Source organism: Phyllobates terribilis, unplaced genomic scaffold (assembly GCF_046119375.1).
Source record: "Phyllobates terribilis strain yellow unplaced genomic scaffold, ASM4611937v1 Scaffold_11__3_contigs__length_659146591, whole genome shotgun sequence".
Classification (NCBI taxonomy): domain Eukaryota; kingdom Metazoa; phylum Chordata; class Amphibia; order Anura; family Dendrobatidae; genus Phyllobates; species Phyllobates terribilis.
In genome coordinates this window covers 214,110,678-214,135,108 of record NW_027362771.1, presented here as the reverse complement: position 1 = coordinate 214,135,108, position 24,431 = coordinate 214,110,678, and the positions used below count along the sequence as shown (strand labels likewise).

General features: G+C 40.8%; 1 protein-coding gene across 1 annotated transcript in view; it reads left to right on the top strand.

The window, feature by feature from the left end:
- The window catches only part of ADAMTS20 (ADAM metallopeptidase with thrombospondin type 1 motif 20), a 342,835-nt gene that overhangs the window by 194,791 nt on the left and 123,613 nt on the right, over nt 1–24,431 (top strand). Inside the window, exons 16-24 of the mRNA XM_073652029.1 lie at nt 1,989–2,084; nt 2,275–2,441; nt 3,496–3,625; nt 3,866–3,992; nt 6,331–6,541; nt 8,792–8,956; nt 9,282–9,446; nt 11,487–11,606; nt 14,569–14,676. Coding sequence (XP_073508130.1) covers nt 1,989–2,084; nt 2,275–2,441; nt 3,496–3,625; nt 3,866–3,992; nt 6,331–6,541; nt 8,792–8,956; nt 9,282–9,446; nt 11,487–11,606; nt 14,569–14,676 — 1,289 coding nt within the window. The remainder of the gene's footprint in view (nt 1–1,988; nt 2,085–2,274; nt 2,442–3,495; nt 3,626–3,865; nt 3,993–6,330; nt 6,542–8,791; nt 8,957–9,281; nt 9,447–11,486; nt 11,607–14,568; nt 14,677–24,431) is intronic.

Sequence of the window (24,431 nt, the reverse complement as noted above, 5' to 3'; positions counted from 1 at the left end):
GTTGGCATATATTTACCGGAGCCCGTTTTTGGTCATGGACAACTCTATGTTGCATTTTCAAGAGTTAAAATGAGATCCAATGTCAAGGTGCAAGTTTTGGATACCCATTTACAAGGAAAGTTGCTAAGAGATAGTCCAAAAGTATTCACCAAAAATGTTGTGTACAAAAATATTTTAGGTTGATATTGTTAAGAAATATATTCTAGGGTCGTACTTCTTTTGTCCGATGATTTATTGTTAAATATTGTTACATATTCATGGAATAGTTTATATATTTTGATCATCTGTTTAATAATTTTGTTCAGTTGTATTAAGTTCTATAACCAATAATAGTTAATAAAGTATTATTTTGTGTATTCATTGTATTATTGTTAAATCTTCATAGTGACATCTGCAGCATGTGCTACTAAAGTGAATGCAGATTTGTGCCTCTCCACGCACTTAGTCCCGGCGTAGAAAGCAGCGAATCTACGGACAGCAGCTAATCACAGCAGTATCTGAGAGCGCGTGCTGTGCCTCACATCCTGCGAGGAGCTGCTGAAAACAGGACAGACAGCACTGGAGCAGAGAAAAGGAAACAAGGTGAGGATTAGGGTTTAGTTTTTGAACTGTGCTGTAGAGATGGGGGAATGAGAAGGTCATACCAAACCAGGATAAGGAGGCCATACAAGCTAAGATGAGGAAGCCGTACAATCCAAGATAAGGGAGCCATACAAACCAGGATTAGAGGAATGACGGAGCCATACAAACCACATTGACAGACCGCGCTGTGGATGCTCGATGTGACACGATGAGGGATAACCCCGCCCAGAGCCCGTCATTCACTGTGGTGCGCGAAACTGCAGACCCCTGGCTGCAACCGCAAATAGTCGTGATGTAAACGGAAGCAAGATCCGGCTGCAGGCGAGAGAATTACGTGCTGGCTGTGCGTCGTCAACAATGTTGTCACAAGCAGGATTGACAACATGACGTAATGACAAAATTCATTAGGGGCACCGAGGGAATACATTGTGAAGTTAATTTAAAGTAGTACACAACCCATTTAAACACTGGTTCGCTGCTTAGTCGCGCCCGGTCGGCCGCATGCATATTCTAGATTACCCGATGCATTAGAATCGGGCCACCATCTAGTGTTATATAACTGGCCTGTGTAGTTCTTTTCTGTTCTAGTTTCCTTCCCACTTTTTATGTATTTTATGTTGTATTTTAAATATATGTCAATAAAAACTCCATGTTTTATTATACTGGCGTTAATCTTCCAAGTCGTTTATAGGTTTATAATGCTTTATATGGAAGTGCTCTTGAAATTTTTGGGCTAAAAATATTTTTTGGGATTATCTCTCCTGAGATAAGCAGCTTACTGTCTACAGACAATGTAAATACAGAGCCTGGTGTGGGCCTAGCAGCTTTCTCTGCTTTGCTGCATTGTGAAATCAAAAAACTCTGATTATGTCAGAACGGCTGCACCAAGTAAACTAAGTCATACATAGTTGGATTTAGAGTCTCTTTGCCTACATAATGCTGCTCTCAGATAGGGTAGCAAAAACCTTTTGACAGATTCCCTTTAAGGCAGATTTCTCCACACCTGCCTATAAAGCAGTAAGCTCTGGTCGGGAGACCCACAGATTGGTCAGATCTTCCAATGGAAAAATGGTCTGTTTTTCATGAATGTGTGGAACTGGCCTTATTTATTTATTTTTTTAATAATAGGCTCTACCTAACATATGCAGGAGATTGGTGGGGTCCAGTTCCTTAAACTCCCACCGATCGCTCAAAAGCTGCTTTGCTCTATGGAAAGTACAAAGAGGGGAGTAGAGCCTCATAGACTTTATTGTATGTTGATTTCACTGTATGCTGACTTCATTGTGAGTATGTTGAAGTCATGAATAAGAGTATTCAATGGCTACAGCATTTTTAGTGTTTCATTCATGAAATAATCTAGGTGTACGAAACATATAATACCATTTTGTTTTATTTGCTTTTTCAAGGATATAATATTATTGTGAAAATCCCTTCTGGGGCAACAAACATTGATGTTCATCAGCATAGCTATTCTGGTCGACCAGATGATGACAACTACCTGGGTAAGTGTAAGAAAACATTTGTAGTGGTTCACAGTTTTGTAAGTGCAGTTGTATCACATACTGTCTGCCAGAACTAATCCATATAGCAGAAGCTGCAGTTATTAGAAAAGCTAATTATATATAATCAATAGCAAACCTAGTGTTTTCAGTTATGTTACCATATCTAACATATTGTCGGGCTTTATTTCAGCGCTTTCAGATGGTCAAGGGAACTTTGTTCTTAATGGAAATTTTATAGTGAGCAAGTTTAAAAGAGAAATCAATACCAGAGGTGCTGTTTTGGAGTATAGTGGTTCGGACAATGTAATAGAAAGATTAAATTGCACTGACCGTCTGGAGGAAGCTTTAATTCTTCAGGTAACTAAGAAATTAGGAACTGCAGTTTGTCTTTTCCTCAGTATAACTCTGTTATTATATTTATTGTGCCTCTTTTATTTTAAAGATATTTGCACCTAATTTATTAAAAGCTGCACACCTCTTAATATAGTTGGTGCATTTGTCTTACCATTGTAATTTATTTTTATGCTTTCTGAAAGCTGCTATACATTTGCACCTCTTTATTCGGGAATTCACATCTAAGTGGACCTACAGTGATCATTTTATTGGATGGGAATACTCCTATAATGTTTGATAAATGAGACTTAAAGTACATTTACAGCTTGACTAGTCTCAACTTTTTTGTTTGGAGTGGAAAGACAACAGACAAATTTTAGTGCAAAATGTTGCACAATTTGAAATATTAATTTTTGGACATTGAGCTGTACATGTGGCCCAATGAGAATACTCACTTTATTGGTTTAATTCCGATTTAATGATAGTCTTAGAATCCTTTAAAAGAACTGTGTAAAATACACTTAAAATAGATATTTTCTGCCTGTTGAAACATAATACATAGCATGATATTAAAATTTATTACAAAATTTTGATTAGAAAATACCATTCAGGAAGTTAAGGGTTCTGCTGGAGACATATAGCCTCTGGAGGGATTTGGAAAGGGTCATCCTTTCTTTTCTTTTGCATATTTTCACCTCCGAAGGAGCTGGTCCAATCTTCATCTTCCCTCTTTCTGGATTACAGGTGATGAAAACTGGTGCTATAATGACGAGGGAAAAGGGAGAAAAGGACTCTTTCCAAGTCCAATAGAGCCCTTAAGCTTGTGAGTGCACTTATACCAAGAAAACTTTCTTTTAAAGTTTCCAGTGTGTTATGCTATGCGGCACATGTTTTGACTAGATTTGTCAAGGCAGACATATCTTAATCTCAACACTTTCATCACTTTATAGAAACTTATGGAAATTTTTCTTAGATAACTACACATATGTTTTATTGTATTCATTGCTGTTATGTTTAGTAGTATAGTTTAGCTTTACATAAAATATTTACTATTGTTGTTGAATCAATCTGGTTCCAGATTTTATGTGTTGGAAATTTATACAATCCAGATGTTCGGTATACATTCAATATTCCTATTGAGGATAAAGTCAACCAGTTTTCTTGGGGCAAGTATGGGCCATGGCAGGACTGCAACAACATATGTCAAGGTAAGTTTTTCTTTATAACCTGATAAAAGCTGTTATTGTGGAAAAATGTTAAAACTGTAGTATCCAGTCTTTTATTTGCATGATTAACATCCTTTCTTCTTTCATTATTAAAGATTTAATGTGCAGGATATTGTTCATTTTATGCAAAAATTACAAATTAGAACACCATGGTCTTTTTGAAGTTCGGTATAAATGTATAAATAAAATGTATATGTGTTGAATATGTGTTGAATTATATAGGTGTTCGGAAAAGAAAAATAATCTGCCAACGTAAAAGTGACCAAGCTGTTGTCTCTGATCAAAAATGTGAATATTTGTCTCGACCAGAGCCTATTACTGAATTGTGTAACACAGAATGCCAATTAAGGTAAATCTAAATCGTATAGAATTTTTGCCTAATAGTAGTAGCCATAACTTTTCTATTTTACAGCTACTTAGCTTGTGATGTTCTGGTTCCTTTGTAAGACTAGTTGTTGGATTTTTTAGGCATATATGTGTATATACAACCCCTGGCAAATATTTTGGAATCACTGGGCTCGGAGGATGTTCATTAAGTTGTTTAATGTTGTTGAATAAAAAACAGATCACAGACATGGCACAAGATTTAATTCATTTCAAATGGCAACTTTATGGCTTTAAGAAACACTAAAATAAATCAAGAAAAAAAATGTGGTACTCAGTAAGGGTAATTTTTTTCAGACCAAGCAGAGAGAAAAAATTACGGAATCACTCAATTCTGAGGAAAATTATGGAATCATGAAAAACAAACACACAAAAGAACACTCCAATACATCACTAGTATTTTGTTGCACTACCTCTGGCTTTAATAACAGCTTGCAGTCTCTGAGGCATGGACTTAATGAGTGACAAACATTAAAATTAATAAACTGGTACGTATTATAATCAGCTTACCTGGGGGGGCGGCGTTGGTACAGCGGGGTCCCAGGGTTGCCGCTGGCTGAGGTAGGAGATGCTGCGGCGGCAGGAGATACTGCGGGTCTCGGAGATTCTGCGGAGGCAGGACAGGGTGTTCGGTGCCGAGATCTCAATCTGAGCATGCGCCGCCTCTGGCGGCCATTTTCCCGGAGTCCACCGCATAGGACAGTATTGAAGGTGTTGGGCTCTGGTTGCCACAAAATGTCAGCGGAGTCCCCGCACCACCGAACACCTCCAGCAGACAGCATGGGGCCCGCAGCCACCTCCGAACACCCCGTCCTGCCTCCGCAGCATCTCCGGGACCCCGCAGCATCTCCTGCCTCCGCAGCATCTTCGGAACCCCACTCCAACGCAGCGGGTAAAGTGATTTCGCTTTGTAAGACTCACCCCTCTTTTAGCCCCCAAATCTGGGGGGAAAAAAGTTCGTCTTATAAAGTAAAAAATACTGTACTGAAAAAACAGAAAACAATTACTAGTGAGGTGAAATGGTCATTTTTACATTATTCATTGTGTGGTAAAAAAATGACCCTTAAAAAAACTTGACTTGTGTTTCCATTTTCTCAGAGTTGTAGTTTTTTTTATTTTTCTATCAATGGAGCTGTATTAGAGCATGTTTTTGTGTGCCAAGTTGTAGTTTTTATGGGTACCATATTGTGGTATGCATAATGCTTTGATCACTTTGTATTGCATTGTGGTGCAGTGCCCAAAAATGGAAATGTTGGTCATTGATTTTTTTTTTCTTTCTAGCATGTATTTTTTGGGTAAAATAAGTTTATACTTTTGTATCAGCGCATCTGTAAAGTCCAATCTATCAAATATGCTTTTTTTTTTCAATTTTTGTTTTTAGATAGTGAAATTGGGGCGATTCGAATTTTTATGTTATTTTTATTTCATTTCGTATTTTTACTTTTCACTTTATATTTTAGTTTCTACAAGGGACTTGAAGCTGCAACTGTTTGATCACTTGTTCTACATACTGCACTACTTCAGTAATGTAGTTTACATGATAATTAATGATCTCTTATGAAGCCTAGTCCGTGGCAGGCACCCAACTGCTATCGTGACCCAGTGGCACTCCACAATCATATCACTGGGGGAAGGGCAATGATCCAATGCCACACAGCACAAGACTTAAATCTCACTGTCAGTCTTTGACAGCAGCATTTGGATGGTTAAACAGAAGGCAGATACTGGCTGTATAACATTGCTGGCACTCGCCCTCTGTGAAGCTCCTGACATAATAGTACGTTAGGGAGCAAAATGGAATTAATTAGAAATATTTAAAAAAAAAAATTCTAATCGATACATGCATCATTTGCTATCTGCTTTCTGGTATTTTTGACAGCAAAATTGCTGTTGGAAGTATGCATTTAAAAAGCAACAAATCTCAAACAAGATGGTAACATGATGTGGATAGAGCAATTGTATGCTGCAGTAATTTGCATGCAGATCTGTGAGGATGCCAAGCTCCCCGCCATTTCCTTTAAAAAATATTTACTGCATACGAAGCACCAGTGGCAAGCTGACAACTGTTCTGCCTCTGCTTATGGGCAAAACAAGAAATAGAATATGCATTTGACTGCCCTTTATGCTGTTTCAGATCTGCGATGACTCCTATCCACTATAACTCATTTGCCTAGTCTCTCTGTTAGCAAAGGCTTGCTTTTTTAACTCTACAGTCATTGTATGAAATTGTGATTTCGTTAGTAACGAGAAAGAAGCTCACATGAAAAAATGAATATATTCTCTTTAATGGTTTCTACCTAAAGGTGGTATGTTACTAGCAAAGGTGAATGTTCATCACAGTGTGGACCAGGACATCGGTCACTGGATGTTCGCTGTATAAAATATTCTTCTGTAAGGAGTCTGACCACACCTGTGGAAGATACATTTTGCATGAACCAGCCTAAGCCTCCAGTCCGGGAACCTTGCCATGGAAACTGTCTTTCAGCCAGCTGGCGATATTCAGAATGGGCACAGGTAAGAAGGGTTTTTGTCATATAGTTTTGCATGGTAGTTGGTAGCAAAAAAAAGGTGTACTTCAATGCATATTATGTAAGTAACAGATAGTCTCCAGTCTATCTATTTGTACTTTATTATGCTTATATAACACCATTAATTTCTACAGCACTTTACTGACATCATCATCACTGTCCCCAATGGGGGTCACAATAGAAAGGTGTTACAGCGCACCTGTCAGCAGGATTGTGCTCCGTAAACTACATACACTGTCAGGTGGGCGACATTACACAAATTAAAATGATACCTTGGTTGATGAAATCCATCCTGTGGTTCTTGTATAATTTTTACCTTCAGTTTGGAGATAATGATATGCTCGTGCTTCGGGTCGGCCTGTGGGGGGGCACTCTATCTGGTGCTCTGCTTACATATTCATCTGCATGCTCTTATGACAGGTCACTGTGCCTTCACTGACCTGCCTCCTATTTTACATAAAGCATCTAGTAGTGCGGGGCTAGGTAAAATAGGATGCATGTCAGTGAATGATCAGTGAGCAGTCATAAGAGCATATAGATGAATATGTAAGCAGAGCACCATATAGTCGTCCCCTACAGGCCGCCATGAAGCACAATCATATCATTATCTGCAAACTGAAAGTAAAGATTACACAAGACCCACAGGATGGATTTCATCAACCAAGGTATCATATTAATCAGTGTAATGTCACCCACCTGAAAAGTGTATGTAGTTTACCGAGCACAATCCTGCTGACAGGTGCGCTTTGTGTCAACTGCCAATTAGTTCTACTAAGCCTTGTTACCTTAGTTTTAATTAACCCCTATTGGTCCCAGACAGTTTTGGTCTAATGGGCCACATAATTTTTGTCGAACAGTAGTATATCAGCCATAACTTCTCTATTTTTACAGCTACTTAACTTGCAATGTTCTGGTTCTTTTGTAAGACTAGTTGTCAGTTTTTTTAGACATTCTTTTGGTACATATTTGTTAATGTTATATTTATTTGGATTTTTATCATGGAGAAATACATAAAAATGCAGTTCCACTATAGCTTTTCATTTAGTTTTGCTGTTTAACCTTATTGTGTATGTCCTTTGGCGTTGGGGCACTTAATTTGAATGTTTTTTACTATCAGTTTTACTCATCAAGAAAAGGAGTTGTTTTTTTTTTACATCATTATTATATTTGCTTGTAAATTTATTGCAGTATTTTAGCTTTTTACTTTTTTAATGTAATATCTGATTTCTTTTATGGCATTACATTAAAGTCATTCCATGTAAAATGCACAAACATCTGTTTAGTGGGTTCCTACTGACTTAACTTTATGCCATGGACAGTCCACCTCAAAATCTGCATGAATTACATGATTCTGATGTAAATATAGATGATTATGTTCTGCTATTCTGTGAAATGACTGCGACTTTCAACCTTTTCAGTGCAACTGCTAAATATATATTGATCCCAAGACAAATCTATTTCAAACAGCTGACATCTGTTTTTACAGGGAACTGTTTAACTCTTTTTGCATGATGATCAGTGCAGATTGTAATGCTGACATGGAAAAAGGGCTTCCGGGACTTTTGTTACGCCAGTAAAAATACACCAGCCTTGGTGTTAAAGTTATAAAGGGAACTCCCTTCCTTCATCAGTACCACTGCTATGTAAAACAGGTTAAACATTTGTAATCTGAGTTTTAATTAAACCTGGCTATAATTCACAGCCACCCTCCTCCAGAAGGATATATCTGAGGCCCAGTTTATTTGTTCGGTTCGACCATTATCATGTATATTGTATAATCAGAGTATTTAAAAGGAACTTGACAGATTATACATGCTGCCTGATCCCTGACACTGGCTGTATGATTTCAGCTATATATGTTTGACTCTGAAACTAGTCAGACAGGTGTGTTCCCAGCCGCTTCTCCCCTTGAGTGACAAGTCTCTGCTGGCGTGCGTGTATAGGGAGAGACCTGTCACTCATGGAGATGGAGAGTGGGTGAGAAGGAGCCTCTGGGGTCCGGTGTTCCCGACTGGTCTCCAGTGCGGTAGAGTTCCCAGCCAGCTTTCAAAGTATGTCTTTCTCTGAAATGCCGGAGCCTAATATCATACAGTGTCTGATACATTCTGACTGTGGATCGGGCAGCATGTATCAGCTGTCAGCTTCCCTTTAATAAGTTATTGAATGTCAATGCAGCATTTTGTCATTCATGGAAGTAATATACAGTTGTGAATATTTTTCTGTTTGTAAATGGTAGTGCACGCAGAGCTGTGGAAGGGGAGTGCAGACTCGGGAAGCTTATTGTATTAACAACTTTGGTCATCGTTTGGCTGATAGAGAATGTAGTGAAGAACAAAAAGTAGCAACCCGCAGCTGCAATGAACACTCATGCCCTGCTTGGACTACCAGTGAGTGGAGTGAGGTAATTATGCTGTTTGCTCACTATTTTCCTATCAATAGTGTGTGCAGGGGGATAGTCTTGTCTAAAATTAGTGTGGGCTAACTTTACATTGACTCATTTTTGAACTTTTGGTGTAGAAAATTGGTGTAAAATAAGGGCAAACAAGTGGTGGTGTAATGTTACTTGAAAACGTCTACAGTGCACCAAATATGCATGAATCTTTTGTCATGTGCCCATTAAATGTAGTAACTAATAAATAAGTCAACTTGTATTGTAGCAGTACTGTAACCATACATTTTTGGACACTAATGTATTAATCTCTTTTTTTCTTTCCCGATTTCATAAGTGTTTTGTGACATGTGGAAAAGGCATAAGGCGACGACATATAACATGCATATTGAATGATGAACATGTGAAGGACAATTACTGTAATTCAGACATTAAACCTGAGTCTGTCATGTCTTGTGAGCTTCAGGAATGTGCTTTTTGGCATGTTGGACCTTGGGGACAAGTAAGTGCAAAGGAAATAAATTTGTGTGAGTATTTGTAATCTAAAAAATGGAAACAATATATTTACCGTAATACAAATCAATGTTTAACGTAGCATTTATGTCAATACATTTTTTACATAATTGAGTATGACATACGAACACGTAAATACATACAACATTGCAATAAATTGTATATTTCTATAAAAATAAGCCTTCATCTAAAATCAAAACTATGTCTGGAGCAATGCAGTAAATAAAACACAAGGAGGAGTGGGAAGCAGAAGCAATTTTCTACTCAATGCTCTGGTGAAACAGCAAGAAGGAGAGAGTAGTAAGGAGCCGTAAGAAGAAATATCTGATTGACTTAGCTTACAACACAGCTGCTAGCACAGGAGAAAAAGTGCAGACATTCAGCAAGTATGGAGAGGAAAAATGTAAATTTAGAGGATAAACACTTCACAGTATGGAGGTCAACATATACTCTTTGCAGTTGTCTTTTCAAAATTTGCTGTCATGGGTATAAATGAGGACTAACACTATTTCTGTCCATTATGTACCTTGTATTCTGCCTTTTTCACCAGTTTTCCCCTCTGCAGGCTATATTTATCATTTCAATTGTCTATGAGCTAGTGGAAGGAGACCTACTGTTATGATGACTCCCATACACTGCATATACTGGCTTGAGAAGCAGCAGCAGCATGGAGGACATCATACAGCAGTACCGAGCAGAGTAACTGTAACTTTTTTCATAAACTCAGAAGGCAGTTGTAATCTGATGTGTCAATGAACTATCAGGACTTTATCTGTTTTTCAAAATAACTGATGAGTTCTGGATGTACGGGGTAAAAGAAGCCTATTTCTCTGATAAAATGGAATAAAAATTTCTTATAGTCACATGTACTATTGTTTTATGCAAAATTTATTGAAATGACCGTGACTATTAAAGCAATATATCTAGCTACACTACACTTTCTGAGCTCTGACCACTGAAGTATTAGGTTATTTGCACAGAACGTCTTTTTAAGGTGGGTTCCGCCTGAAATCTGCCTGAATAAGCACTTAGAAAATAGTAAAAAGAATGAACGTATGCACTGCAATATCAAAACGACTTGCTGTGCGTATGTTCAGTCTTTTTGAGCCTCTTTTAACTGTTTCAGGCTTTTGAAGTCACAAGGCAGCTAAAAGAAGTTGCTTGTCCATTCTTCAGGCGACTTCTGCTTGTAATTCGTTCAATAGTTTGCACATACAATTAAACAAAAAGGCATCACAAAAACGACAACAACTATGCCAAAAAAGATGCTTCTGGAAAGATATCTCTGGCGTTTTCCTGAAGTTTCTTCTGCTTCAAAAACTCAGTGGGTGCACCAGTATCTAAAGCAGGGGTGGGAAACCCCTACCCGTGGGCCGTTTACAGCCCTCGATGACTTTTTATCCGCCCCCCGGGCAGATTCCCAGGGTCCACAGTGCTTGGGCCGGCAGCTGTACTTTGCCAGCCGCCGGTCCATTAATTTCTTCTTGCTCTATGAACACACACACGCTATGTTCACAACTGAGCTCTGAGGAATATGCAGAGAAAGATTACATCCTGGCACCAGTGTTAGCGTCAGAACGTATTTTGTGGTCGGAGTTATTGCGCAACTTGTGCGGCCCAGAAGGACGGTATAAATATCCAAATGGCCCTATGCAGAAAAAAGATTCCCCGTCTCTGATGAAAAAAAAGGTAAACATTACAGCATTCAGAAGCTACCAGAGTTTTATCAGAGTGTTTAGTACAAGGTGGAAAAAAGGTGGCCTTGCAGAATAATTAAGTGTCTGAACATATTAAACTGGTGTTTAGGTGTATAGACTGCTAAACCAGTGGACAAAATATATTCAATGCTCTACTAGGTTAGCTTATATAAATATATGGCAATATGCTTGAATTTCCTTTTAAATTAATTTGACAATATTAATATTTGCTAATGTAGCAGTAAGTATGACTCTACCTATTTACATGGAAACAGCTTTAAAGAAGACATGTATGTTCGTTTTATAATGACAGCTTTGATGTCCTTTAACAGTGTTCGGTTACTTGTGGACATGGCTATCAATTGCGCACAGTGAAATGCAGCGCAGGAACCTATGGGATTTCTATGGACGAACGTGAATGCAATGCAGCTTCAAGGCCTACAGATAGTCAGGCAAGTATCTGTCTTGTACTGTGCACTTTTGCAACGCTAGTTAACAATAAATAATTTGTGCTAAAGTCAGTCTGTGTAGAACCATGTGCTGTTCAGTCTCCCTAGCTGTTGTCTGGTGATGTTGCTCATTTGCAGAAGTGATTTTGTTCACATTTACACAATCAGATACAATTAGTTTTGTGTAACATCTACTTTTTATCTCTTTTCATAATTATGGCACCAAAAAAAAGTATGAAAATAAAACTGCGGGTTTGAATATACCCTTACAAATACATTGCTCAGAAAAATAAAGGGAACACTCAAATAACACATCCTAGATCTGAATGAATGAAATATTCTCATTGAATACTTTGTTCTGTACAAAGTTGAATGTGCTGACAACAAAATCTCACAAAAATCATCAATGGAAATCAAATTTATTAACCAATGGAGGTCTGGATTTGGAATCACCCCCAAAATTAAAGTGGAAAAACACAGTACAGGCTGATCCAACTTTGATGTAATGTCCTTAAAACAAGTCAAAATGAGACTCAGTATTGTGTGTGGCCTCCACGTGCCTGTATGACCTCCCTACAATGCCTGGGCATGCTCCTGATGAGGTTCCGGATGGTTTCCTGTGGAATCTCCTCCCAGACCTGGACTAAAGCATCTGCCAACTCCTGGACAGTCTGTGGTGCAACGTGATGTCCCAGATGTGCTCAATCGGATTCAGGTCTGGGGAATGGGTGGGCCAATCCATAGCTTCAATGCCTTCATCTTGCAGGAACTGCTGACACACTCCAGCCACATGAGGTCTGGCATTGTCCTGCATTAGGAGGAACCCAGGGCCAACCGCACCAGCATATGGTCTCACAAGGGGTCTGAGGATCTCATCTCGGTACCTAATGGCAGTCAGGCTACCTCTGGCGAGCACATGGAGGGCTGTGCGGCCCTCTAAAGAAATGCCACCCCACACCATTACTGATCTACTGCCAAACCGGTCATGCTGAAGGATGTTGCAGGCAGCAGATCGCTCTCCACGGCGTCTCCAGACTCTGTCACGTCTATCACATGTGCTCGGTGTGAACCTGCTTTCATCTGTGAAGAGCACAGGGCGCCAGTGGCAACTTTGCCAATCCTGGTGTTCTGTGGCAAATGCCAAGCATCCTGCACGGTGTTGGGCTGTGAGCACAACCCCCATCTGTGGACGTCGGGCCCTCATACCACCCTCATAGAGTTGGTTTCCAACCATTTGTGCACGTGTCTGCACATTTGTGGCCTGCTGCATGTCATTTTGCAGGGCTCTGGCAGTGCTCCTCCTGTTCTCCTTGCACAAAGGCGGAGGTAGCGATCGTGCTGCTGGGTTGTTGCCCTCCTACAGCCCCCTCCATGTCTCCTGGTGTACTGGCCTGTCTCCTGGTAGCGCCTGCAGCCTCTGGACACTACACTGACAGACACAGCAAACCTTCTTGCCACAGCTCGCATTGATGTGCCATCCTGGATGAGCTGCACTACCTGAGCACCTTCTGTGAGTTGTAGAGTCCGTCTCATGCTACCACTAGTGTGAAAGCACAACCAACATTCAAAAGTGACCAAAACATCAGCCAGAAAGCATTGGTACTGAGATGTGGTCTGTGGTCCCCACCTGCAGAACCACTCCTTTATTGAGGGTGTCTTGATAATTGCCAATAATTTCCATCTATTGTCTATTCCATTTGCACAACAGCATGTGAAATTGATTGTCAATCAGTGTTGCTTCCTAAGTGGACAGTTTGATTTCACAGAAGTTTGATTTACTTGGGAGTTATATTCTGTTGTTTAAGTGTTCCCTTTATTTTTTTGAGCAGTGTACAATCTGGACTATAGAAATCATTCCAGTTGGTGCTGTTCAAATTAAATTTGCTTTTTACTCATTTGTACTTTCAGTAACTATTTGCAAATTGTAATAATTCTAACATTTTAATTAACCGTTTAACACTAATTTACGTAACACTTATTGTATTAAACTTGTCCTTCCCACCTGAGGTTATAAACCTCTGCTTTAATATACCATTAGGCTATGTGCCCACGATGCAGAAATGCTCAGGATTTTTTCCTGAGCGTTTCTGCATCTCCCTGGTAGAAAAAAACGCATGCGGATTGTACATGCGTTTTCCTGCCAGGGACATGCGGAAGTGAAGCGTTCTTCACTTGCATTTCCGCATGCGGGTTGACAAGCGCTTTCCAAGCGATTTTAGCATCACTTGTAAAGTGCTTGTCGACTTGGTCACACTATATAAATCCATGCAAACAGCATGGATTTATATAGTGTGACCCGAGAGAATGTAAAAAAATAAAAAAATAAATATATACTTACCTTCCGATGGCCCGCGCTGTCTTGCTTCACCGCCCAGAGTGAAGGACCTGCCGATGTCAGCGTCTCGTGACCCGTCACATGACTCTGACGTCAGCGCAGGTCCTTCAGTACATCGTGAACTGTCGGCATGCGAGGAGGAGCGCAGCGCGGGCCGACAGAAGGTAAGTATCTAATTTATTTTTTATTTTATTCTTTTTTTCACAGTTTCTATGATACCCGGGTCCGGAGGAGAGTCTCCTCTCCTCTAGACCTGGGTACCATCCGCACATTAGAATGCATGGAATGCGCATCTACATATACAGTGATGCGTAATCCATGCGGTCTAATGCAAGTCATTGGCGGCGAAAACGCAGCACTTCCGCAAAATAATTTGTAGTGCTGCGTTTTTTTCCGCAATGATGATCTGCAGCGGAAATTTCCGCAGCATGTGCACAGCACATGCGGATTATCATTGGGGAACATGGCAGGCCTTCTACCATGCGTTTTTTAAGCGTTTCTGCAGCGTTTTTGCCGCTGCGGAAACGCTTAAAAAACGCATCGTGGGCACACAGCCTTATTGTATCATATGTAAGTCACTGTTTTAATATGTTACTATTGTTTTTATTTATGTTAGTCTTGTATCTACAGGACTGTGAAAGATCTCCTTGTCCAACACATTCTCGCGTATATCCAACTATCTCCCCCATAGATCAAATACAAAAGAATGCACAGTGGCGATATGGGTCATGGACACCAGTAAGTGCCATAAAGACTGTATTTAGTCTATTGTGAATACTTTTCAGACATGCTTCTTTATCTTTGATATAACACAAGTCTAGTTATGCTAATAAGCTCATATTAGAAGGAATTATTGAAAATAAACTGATACACACTTTTCCCTTTTAATGAGATGATAAGTGCAAAGCTATTAAATAGGTTGAAAAAAAGTCATGGGTAAGTTTAACTTCTCTCCATCAGTTATAGATTCTCTGTTACTAGATTATTGATAATCCACAATACTATTTGTTGTGAGGAAAGCATATGGCCCTTTTTAAATGCTGGTATAGTATCTGCCATTACTACAGTTAGGTCCATATATATTTGGACAGAGACAACATTTTTCTAATTTTGGTTCTAGACATTACCACAATGAATTTTAAACAAAGTAATTCAGATGCAGTTGAAGTTCAGACTTTCAGCTTTCATTTGAGAGTATCCACATTAAAATTGGATGAAGGGTTTAGGAGTTTCAGCTCCTTAACATGTTCCACCCTGTTTTTAAAGGGACCAAAAGTAATTGGACAGATTAAATAATTGTAAATAAAATGTTCATTTCTAGTACTTGGTTGAAAACCCTTTGTTGGCAATGACTGCCTGAAGTCTTGAACTCATGGACATCACCAGACGCTGGGTTTCCTCCTTTTTGATGCTCTGCAAGGCCTTCACTGCGGTGGTTTTCAGTTGCTGTTTGTTTGTGGGCCTTTCTGTCTGAAGTTTAGTCTTTAACAAGTGAAATGCATGCTCAATTGGGTTGAGATCAGGTGACTGACTTGGCCATTCAAGAATGTTCCACTTCTTTGCTTTAATAAACTCTTGGGTTGCTTTGGCTTTATGTTTTGGGTCATTGTCCATCTGTAGTATGAAACGACGACCAATCAGTTTGGCTGCATTTGGCTGGATCTGAGCACACAGTATGGCTCTGAATACATCAGAATTCATTCGGCTGCTTCTGTCCTGTGTCACATCATCAATAAACACTAGTGACCCAGTGCCACTGGCAGCCATGCATGCCCTAGTCAACACACTGCCTCCACCGTGTTTTACAGATGATGTGGTATGCTTTGGATCATAAGCTGTACCACGCCTTCGCCATACTTTTCTCTTTCCGTCATTCTGGTAGAGGTTGATCTTGGTTTCATCTGTCCAAAGAATGTTCTTCCAGAACTTTGCTGGCTTTTTTAGATGTTTTTTAGCAAAGTCCAGTCTATCCTTTTTATTCTTGATGCTTATGAGTGGCTTGCACCGTGCAGTGAACCCTCTGTATTTACTTTCATGCAGTCTTCTCTTTATGGTAGATTTGGATATTGATACGCCTACCTCCTGGAGAGTGTTGTTCACTTGGTTGGCTGTTGTGAAGGGGTTTCTCTTCACCATGGAGATTATTCTGCGATCATCCACCACTGTTGTCTTCCGTGGGCGCCCAGGTCTTTTTGCATTGATGAGTTCACCAGTGCTTTCTTTCTTTCTCAGGATGTGCCAAACTGTAGATTTTGCCCCTCCTAATATTGTAGCAATTTCTCGGATGGGTTTTTTCTGTTTTTGCAGCTTAAGGATGGCTTGTTTCACCTGCATGGAGAGCTCCTTTGACCGCATGTTTACTTCACAGCAAAACCTTCCAAATGCAAGCACCACACCTCAAATCAACTCCAGGACTTTTATCTGCTTAATTGAGAATGATATAACGAAGGGATTGCCCACACCTGTCCATGAAATAGCCATGGAGTCAATTGTCCAATTACTTTTGGTCCCTTTAAAAAGAGGGTGGCACATGTTAAGGAGCTGAAACTCCTAAACCCTTCATCCAATTTTAATGTGGATACCCTCAAATGAAAGCTGAAAGTCTGAACTTCAACTGCATCTGAATTGTTTTGTTTAAAATTCATTGTGGTAATGTCTAGAACCAAAATTAGAAAAATGTTGTCTCTGTCCAAATATATATGGACCTAACTGTACCTCTTGCATTTGGACAATCCACAGTCTGACCGCTCTAACTGTAAAGAACCACATCCTATTTAGCTGCCAGAATTGCCTTTCCTCCACACATTATTTGTTTTGAACCTCTTTGATCATTCATTCATAAATTAACTACTTGAGTACTTACTTGGATGTATTGAAGTTTATTGTTACATGCATGTAGAAATTGTACTTGATATTATGATGCTGTTTTTGTAAAAAATATAGGCTGCAATTGATGTGGGCAACAAAGTTTATCAGTGTTTTTAATAAAAAATAACCCACCATTCAAGCAGTATGCCATATTTTTCCAGTGCAGATTTTTCAGCCATATTCATGCCTTTTCTGGATGACGAAAGCAACGAAATGGACTTTTCTTGTTAGAAAACAGATGTTCTAAAAGAGCACTGCTTTGTATAACTATTTAGTACTTAATATTTTGTCTACACATTCATAACTATTCCGTTTTGGGATACCTATACATTACATGTACGGGAGTCTTTATGACTTTACATTCTATATTCGTAGCCATTAATATGGAGTTGATCCCCTCTTTACAGATAAAACAGCTTCCACTCTGGGAATTTTTGCTCATTCAAGAGACTGACTGCTCTGTTTCTAAAGATCAACTAGCACTAGAAGAGTGGAAGGCTTTCCTCATAGAATCTCTCTACCAGTCCAGCACAGAGCACTCAACAAAGCAGTATTTGTCCCTTACATTAGGTAGCTTATCTCTACCAGTAATTGTAAGTAGTGTTCAGCGCTTGTAGTACTAGTTTAGTCATAGTTCAGGCCAGATCACATTGACTGTGTGCTGAGCTACTGATAAACGCTCAACTCTCATCAGATTAACAAACAGCAGAGCAGTCAGTCAGTCTTGGCCGGCACTGTGACTACTAATACTCTATGCACTGAACACTGTTTACAAGTACTGATAGAGAAAAGTTGTGCCGGTAGCTAAACCAAGGGACCCACTGCCTACTGGTCTGCTTGCTAATTTGTTGAGGGTTCAGTGCTGGAGTAGTAGGCAGCTTCCTTCTTCCATTCTAGCGCTAAGCGCTTATCAGTCTCCTGCACTAGGATGCAGAGCTGTTTATCCCTTATAATAGGTGCCACTTATCTCTACTAGTAACTCAGCAGCGCTCAGCGCATAAAATGTTAGTACAGTCACATTGCTGACCAATGAGCACATTGACTGACTGTTGTGCTGCTGTAGAGCACTTTCCTCAGTGAATATCTCTTGTACTCCAGCTTAGCGCACTCATCAGCAGTCAGTATACTCCCTGGCTGGCAGTGTATATATATACAGTACAGACCAAAAGTTTGGACACACCTTCTCATTTAAAGATTTTTCTGTATTTTCATGACTATTAAAATTGTACACTCACACTGAAGGCATCAAAACTATGAATTAACACATGTGGATTTATATACTTAACAAAAAAGTGTGAAACAACTGAAAATATGTCTTATATTCTAGGTTCTTCAAAGTAGCCACCTTTTGCTTTGATGACTGCTTTGCACACTTGGCATTCTCTTGATGAGCTTCAAGAGGTAGTCACCGGAAATGGTTTTCACTTCACAGGTGTGCCCTGTCAGGTTTAATAAGTGGGATTTCTTGCCTTATAAATGGGGTTGGGATCATCAGTTGTGTTGTGCAGAAGTCTGGTGGATACACAGCTGATAGTTCTACTGAATAGACTGTTAGAATTTGTATTATGGCAAGAAAAAAGCAGCAAAGTAAAGAAAAACGAGTGGCCATCATTACTTTAAGAAATGAAGGTCAGTCAGTCTGAAAAATTGGGCAAACTTTGAAAGTGTCCCCAAGTGCAGTTGCAAAAACCATCAAGCGCTACAAAGAAACTGGCTCACATGAGGACCGCCCCAGGAAAGGAAGACCAAGAGTCACCTCTGCTTCTGAGGATAAGTTTATCCGAGTCACCAGCCTCAGAAATCGCAGGTTATCAGCAGCTCAGATTAGAGACCAGGTCAAAGCCACACAGAGTTCTAGCAGCAGACACATCTCTTCAACAACTGTTAAGAGGAGACTTTGTGCAGCAGGCCTTCATGGTAAAATAGCTGCTAGGAAACCACTGCTAAGGATAGGCAACAAGCAGAAGAGACTTGTTTGGGCTAAAGAACACAAGGAATGGACATTAGACCAGTGGAAATCTGTGCTTTGATCTGATGAGTCCAAATTTGAGATCTTTGGTTCCAACCACCGTGTCTTTGTGCAACGCAGAAAAGGTGAACGGATGGACTCCACATGCCTGGTTCCCACCATGAAGCATGGAGGAGGAGGTGTGATGGTGTGGGGGTGCTTTGCTGGTGACACTGTTGGGGATTTATTCAAAATTGAAGCATACTGAACCAGCATGGCTACCAGAGCATCTTGCAGCGGCATGCTATTCCATCCGGTTTGCGTTTAGTTGGACCATCATTTATTTTTCAACAGGACAATGACCCCAAACACACCTCCAGGCTGTGTAAGGGCTATTTGACCAAGAGGGAGAGTGATGGGGTGCTACGCCAGATGACCTGGCCTCCACAGTCACCAGACCTGAACCCAATCGAGATGGTTTGGGGTGAGCTGGACCGCAGAGTGAAGGCAAAAGGGCCAACAAGTGCTAAGCATCTCTGGGAACTCCTTCAAGATTGTTGGAAGACCATTTCCGGTGACTACCTCTTGAAACTCATCAAGAGAATGCCAAGAGTGTGCAAAGCAGTCATCAGAGCAAAAGGTGGCTACTTTGAAGAACCTAGAATATAAGACATATTTTCAGTTGTTTCACACTTTTTTGTTAAGTATATAATTCCACATGTGTTAATTCATAGTTTTGATGCCTTCAGTGTGAATGTACAATTTTCATAGTCATGAAAATACAGAAAAATCTTTAAATGAGAAGGTGTGTCCAAACTTTTGGTCTGTACTGTATATGTGCTGAGCACTGATGAGTTACTGAGGAGGATAAGTGTCACCTATTGTAAAGCATAAGCAGTGTTGCCTACTAATACAGGAGATTGACTGATCCACTGATGATGAATAGTAGAGGCAGGGGCAGACCCTGTAAGTGAAAAGCCCCTGTGCAAGATTTGTTTCTGGGTCCTCCTATCCGTCAGGCCCCACACATGAAAACATATGCACATTTACATGCATATTCACATTAGGCACACGCGTGTTTATACTTTCTGCATGCATATACATAGTACTAACATGTGGGTGAAATAAGTATTAAACACGTCACCAATTATCTAAGTAAATATATTTCTAAAGGTGTTATTGACAGGAAATTCTCACCAGATATCGGTAATAGCTCTTCCAATCCACACAGGCAAAGAAATCAAACCATAGATGTCCATAAATTAAGTTATGTGTAACAATGAGAAATGACACAGGGAAAAAGTATTGAACAAGCTTACTGAAATTTATTTACTACAGTGTGCGAAAGCTTTTGTTGGTGATGACAGCTTCAAGACCCCTCCTGTATGGGGAAACTAGTCGCATGCATTGCTCAGGTGTGATTTTGGCTCATTCTTCCACACAAACACTTTTCAAATCCTAAAGGTTCCGTCGGCTCCTTCTATGAATTCTGAACTTTAGTTCCTTCCATAAGTTTTATATTGGATTCAGGTCAGGTGATTGGCTGGGCCATTCTAGCAACTTTCTTTTTTTCTCCAAAACCAATTGAGAGTTTTCTTGGCTGTATGTTTGGGATCATTGTCTTGCTGAAATGTCCACCCTCGTTTCATCTTCATCATTCTGTTAGATGACAGCAGATTTTTATCAAGAATGTCTCAGTACATTTGTCCATTCATCCTTCCTTTAATTTTATGTAGTTTGCGAGTGTCATATGCTGAAAAACAGCCCCACAACATGATGTTCCCACCTCCAAACTTCACTATTGGTATGGTGTTTTTGAGGTGATATGCAGTGCCTTTTGGCCTCCAAATATGGTGGGTTTTATGGCATCCAAAGAGTTCAATTTTGGTCTCATCTGACCAGACTATATTCTCCCAGTATTTCACAGGCTTGTCTAAATGTTTTTGAGCAAACTTTAAACGCGCTTGAACATGCGTTTCATTTAACGATTGAGCCTTGCGTGCTGAGCGTGCATACAGGCCATAGAGGTTGAGTGCATTGCTTATACACTGCTCAAAAAAATAAAGGGAACACTCAGATAACACATCCTAGATCTGAATGAATGAAATAATCTCATTGAATACTTTTCCTGTACAAAGTTGAATGTGCTGACAACAAAATCACACAAAAATCATAAATGGAAATCAAATTTATTAACCAATGGAGGCCTGGATTTGGAGTCACCCCCAAAATTAAAGTGGAAAAACACACTACAGGCTGATCCAACTTTGATGTAATGTCCTTAAAACAAGTCAAAATGAGGCTCAATATTGTGTGTGGCCTCCACGTGCCTGTTTGACCTCCCTACAACGCCAGGGCATGCTCCTGATGAGGTTGTGGATGGTCTCCTCTGGGATCTCCTCCCAGACCTGGACTAAAGCATCCGCTAACTCCTGGACAGTCTGTGGTGCAACGTGACGTTGGTGGATGGAGCGAGACATGATGTCCCAGATGTGCTCAATCGGATTGAGGTCTGGGGAAAGGGCGGGTTAGTCCATAGCTTCAATGCCTTCATCTTGCAGGAACTGCTGACACACTCCAGCCACATTAGGTCTGGCATTGTCCTGCATTAGGAGGAACCCAAGGCCAACCGCACCAGCATATGGTCTCACAAGGGGTCTGAGGATCTCATCTCGGTACCTAATGGCAGGCAGGCTACCTCTGGTGAGCACATGGAGTGCTGTGCGGCCCTCCAAAGAAATGCCACCCCACACCATTACTGATCTACTGCCAAACCGGTAATGCTGAAGGATGTTTCAGGCAGCAGATCGCTCTCCATGGCGTCTCCAGACTCTGTCACGTCTGTCACATGTGCTCAGTGTGAAGCTGCTTTGATCTGTGAAGAGCACAGGGCGCCAGTGGCGACTTTGCCAATCCTGGTGTTCTATGGCAAATGCCAAGCGTCCCGCACGGTGTTGGGCTGTGAGCACAACCCCCATCTGTGGATGTTGGGCCCTCATATCACCCTCGTGGAGTCTGTTTCTAACCATTTGTGCAGATAAATGCACATTTGTGGCCTGCTGGAGGTCATTTTGCAGGGCGCTGGCTGTGCTCCTCCTGTTTCTCCTTGCACACAGGCGGAGGTAGCTGCTGGGTTGTTGCCCTCCTACGGCCCCCTCCACGTCTCCTGGTGTACTGGCCTGTCTCCTGGTAGTGCCTCCAGCCTCTGCACACTACGCTGACAGACACAGCAAACCTTCTTGCCACAGCTCGTATTGATGTGCCATCCTGGATGAGGTGCACTACCTGAGCAACTTCTGTGGGTTTTAGAGTCCGTCTCATGCTACCACGAGTGTGAAAGCACAACCAACATTCAAAAGTGACCAAAACATCAGCCAGAAAGCATTGGTACTGAGATGTGGTCTGTGGTCCTCACCTGCCGAACCACTCCTTTATTGAGGGTGTCTTGATAATTGCCAATAATTTCCATCTATTGTCTATTCCATTTGCACAACATCATGTGAAATTGATTGTCAATCAGTGTTGCTTCCTAAGTGGACAATTTGATTTCACAGAAGTTTGATTTACTTGGAGTTGTATTCTGTTCTTGAAGTGTTCCTTTTATTTTTTTGAGCAGTGTAGTTTTCTTTAAAACAATTGTACCTGCTGATTCCAGGTCTTTCTATAGCTCTTCACAGGTGGTCCTCAGCTCTTGGACAACTCTTCTGATAATTATTTTCACTCTTCTGTCTGAAATATTGCGGGGAACACTTGATCATGGCCAGTTTAAGGTGAAATGATGTTCTTTCCACTTCCGGAATATGGCCTCAACAGTTCTCAGTGGAACCTTCAGAAATTTAGAAATTATTCTGTAACCAATGCCATCAGTATGTTTTGCAACAATAAGGCTGTGACGGTCTTGAGACAGCTCAATGTTTTTATCCAGTGTGACTATACAGCCTATAATCTTAATAAAACAGACGTTTTGATTTGTTAATCCAAAATAAATACACTATTATCTTTGTGTATTTATGTTCCTTTTCAATAAGAACAGACCAGTATTTGTATAACCCTGATTGTCGTCTCCTCTTTGATTCTGGAACAATGAATGTTTACTAATTATGTTGATTAAGGTTTGTGGACCCTGTGGCTTATTGACTCACAAGACAGGAGGACAAACTAAGCAAATTCATTCAGTGCTCAAACAATGAGACATGAGAATGCCCTTTCCACCTTTGACCTGTGGATGTGTACTTAAAAAGGAGATATGCTTCTGTAGGAGTCAGACTTGGGACAGAGAATCAAGGAGAAGCAAGACGACACACAGACCCTCTGAGACCATCAGCTTGGAATCATGGATTTAACTAAAGAGACACAGATTTGGATTCTACATGATTCTAGTCTAAGGATATATAGCCCTGACTGGAAAGATACGGATCTGCTCCTTTGACCATCAGAGAGACCATGAATACATTTGGGGAGACCAGGTTGGGACGATGAAGTCATCTGGCCCCATGGATATGTTGTTTGGGGTTGCCAGGAGGGACCCACCGGTCGCTTGGAGCCCATAGAGACATTCGGAGAAGCCAGATTGGGACCAGCTGGTCTGGACCCATGAAAACTCTCGGGGAGGCCAGGATGGGTATTTGCTGGGACTGTTCTATGTGTTTATTGTCCGCTTTGTGGTTCAATAAATTATTTCCATGCTGTTTTACCCTCACCGTGTGTTCTCTGAGTGGTATTGCGCCCACAGAAGACCCTGGGTCTTCACATTCATCATGAGATTTTTTATGTATGGCACCTTGGTAATGCGACACCTTTTTTATAGGCCATCAATTGAACCAGCTGATATTATTTTGGCTATTATAAGTGGCAGGATTGCTTTCTAACTGCTGATAGATTTCAGCTGGTGTCAGGACTTTCCATGGATTTTTGCTCCTCTCTTTCTTCATGTATTCAATACTTTTTACCTGTGTAATTTCTCCACATAACTTCATTTATATTGTGAAGGATATTTTAGAATAATCACATGTTCCCTGGTTGTCAGGTCTCAAAGCACAGCGTAACCCAATTCCCAGCTGTAAGAGAGAAGGGAGGGGGGCTTCAGTGTGAGTGTCCCTCTGCAGCATGAGCTGAGCTGACAGGCTAGTCCCTTGCTGAGATCCTCTCTTTGCTCTCAACATGTGCTGTTTTGTTAAGGTACTATATTTCTATACCGAGCTGTGGAAAAACTATATGTCCCAGCTCTTCACAAAATAGATTTTCTAGCTCAGGGGAAGATAGCGAACGCTCGACTGCATCCTAACCCACTGTAGCGTGTAGGGGCGAGGAGATACACGTCCCAGCCTTTTGGAACCTCCTACAACTGCTGTGTTTGGTACCCACAAGTAGCAGGGGCCCTGCCAGGTCTGTTGACACCAGAACCGGTTCCCTGGGACCATCCAGTAAGGAGATATGGGCCACATTAGTTCTGGGAGTCTCTTAGCCAGGAAGGAACAGGGGGTGGAGACTTGGGCTGAACAAGGGACAGGTAGTGGGAGTTCCCAGAGAGTTGGAAGGTCTGTGTAGCAAAAGCCTATTGTCTTTTCCCGGGGTAGCTGGTGACATCAAGACGCGTGGGAGAAGACCAAGCAGGGCCCACATACCTTCCCCATGTGGTCGCCCAACCCCCAAGCCATGCTTTCCATCTACCGATAAT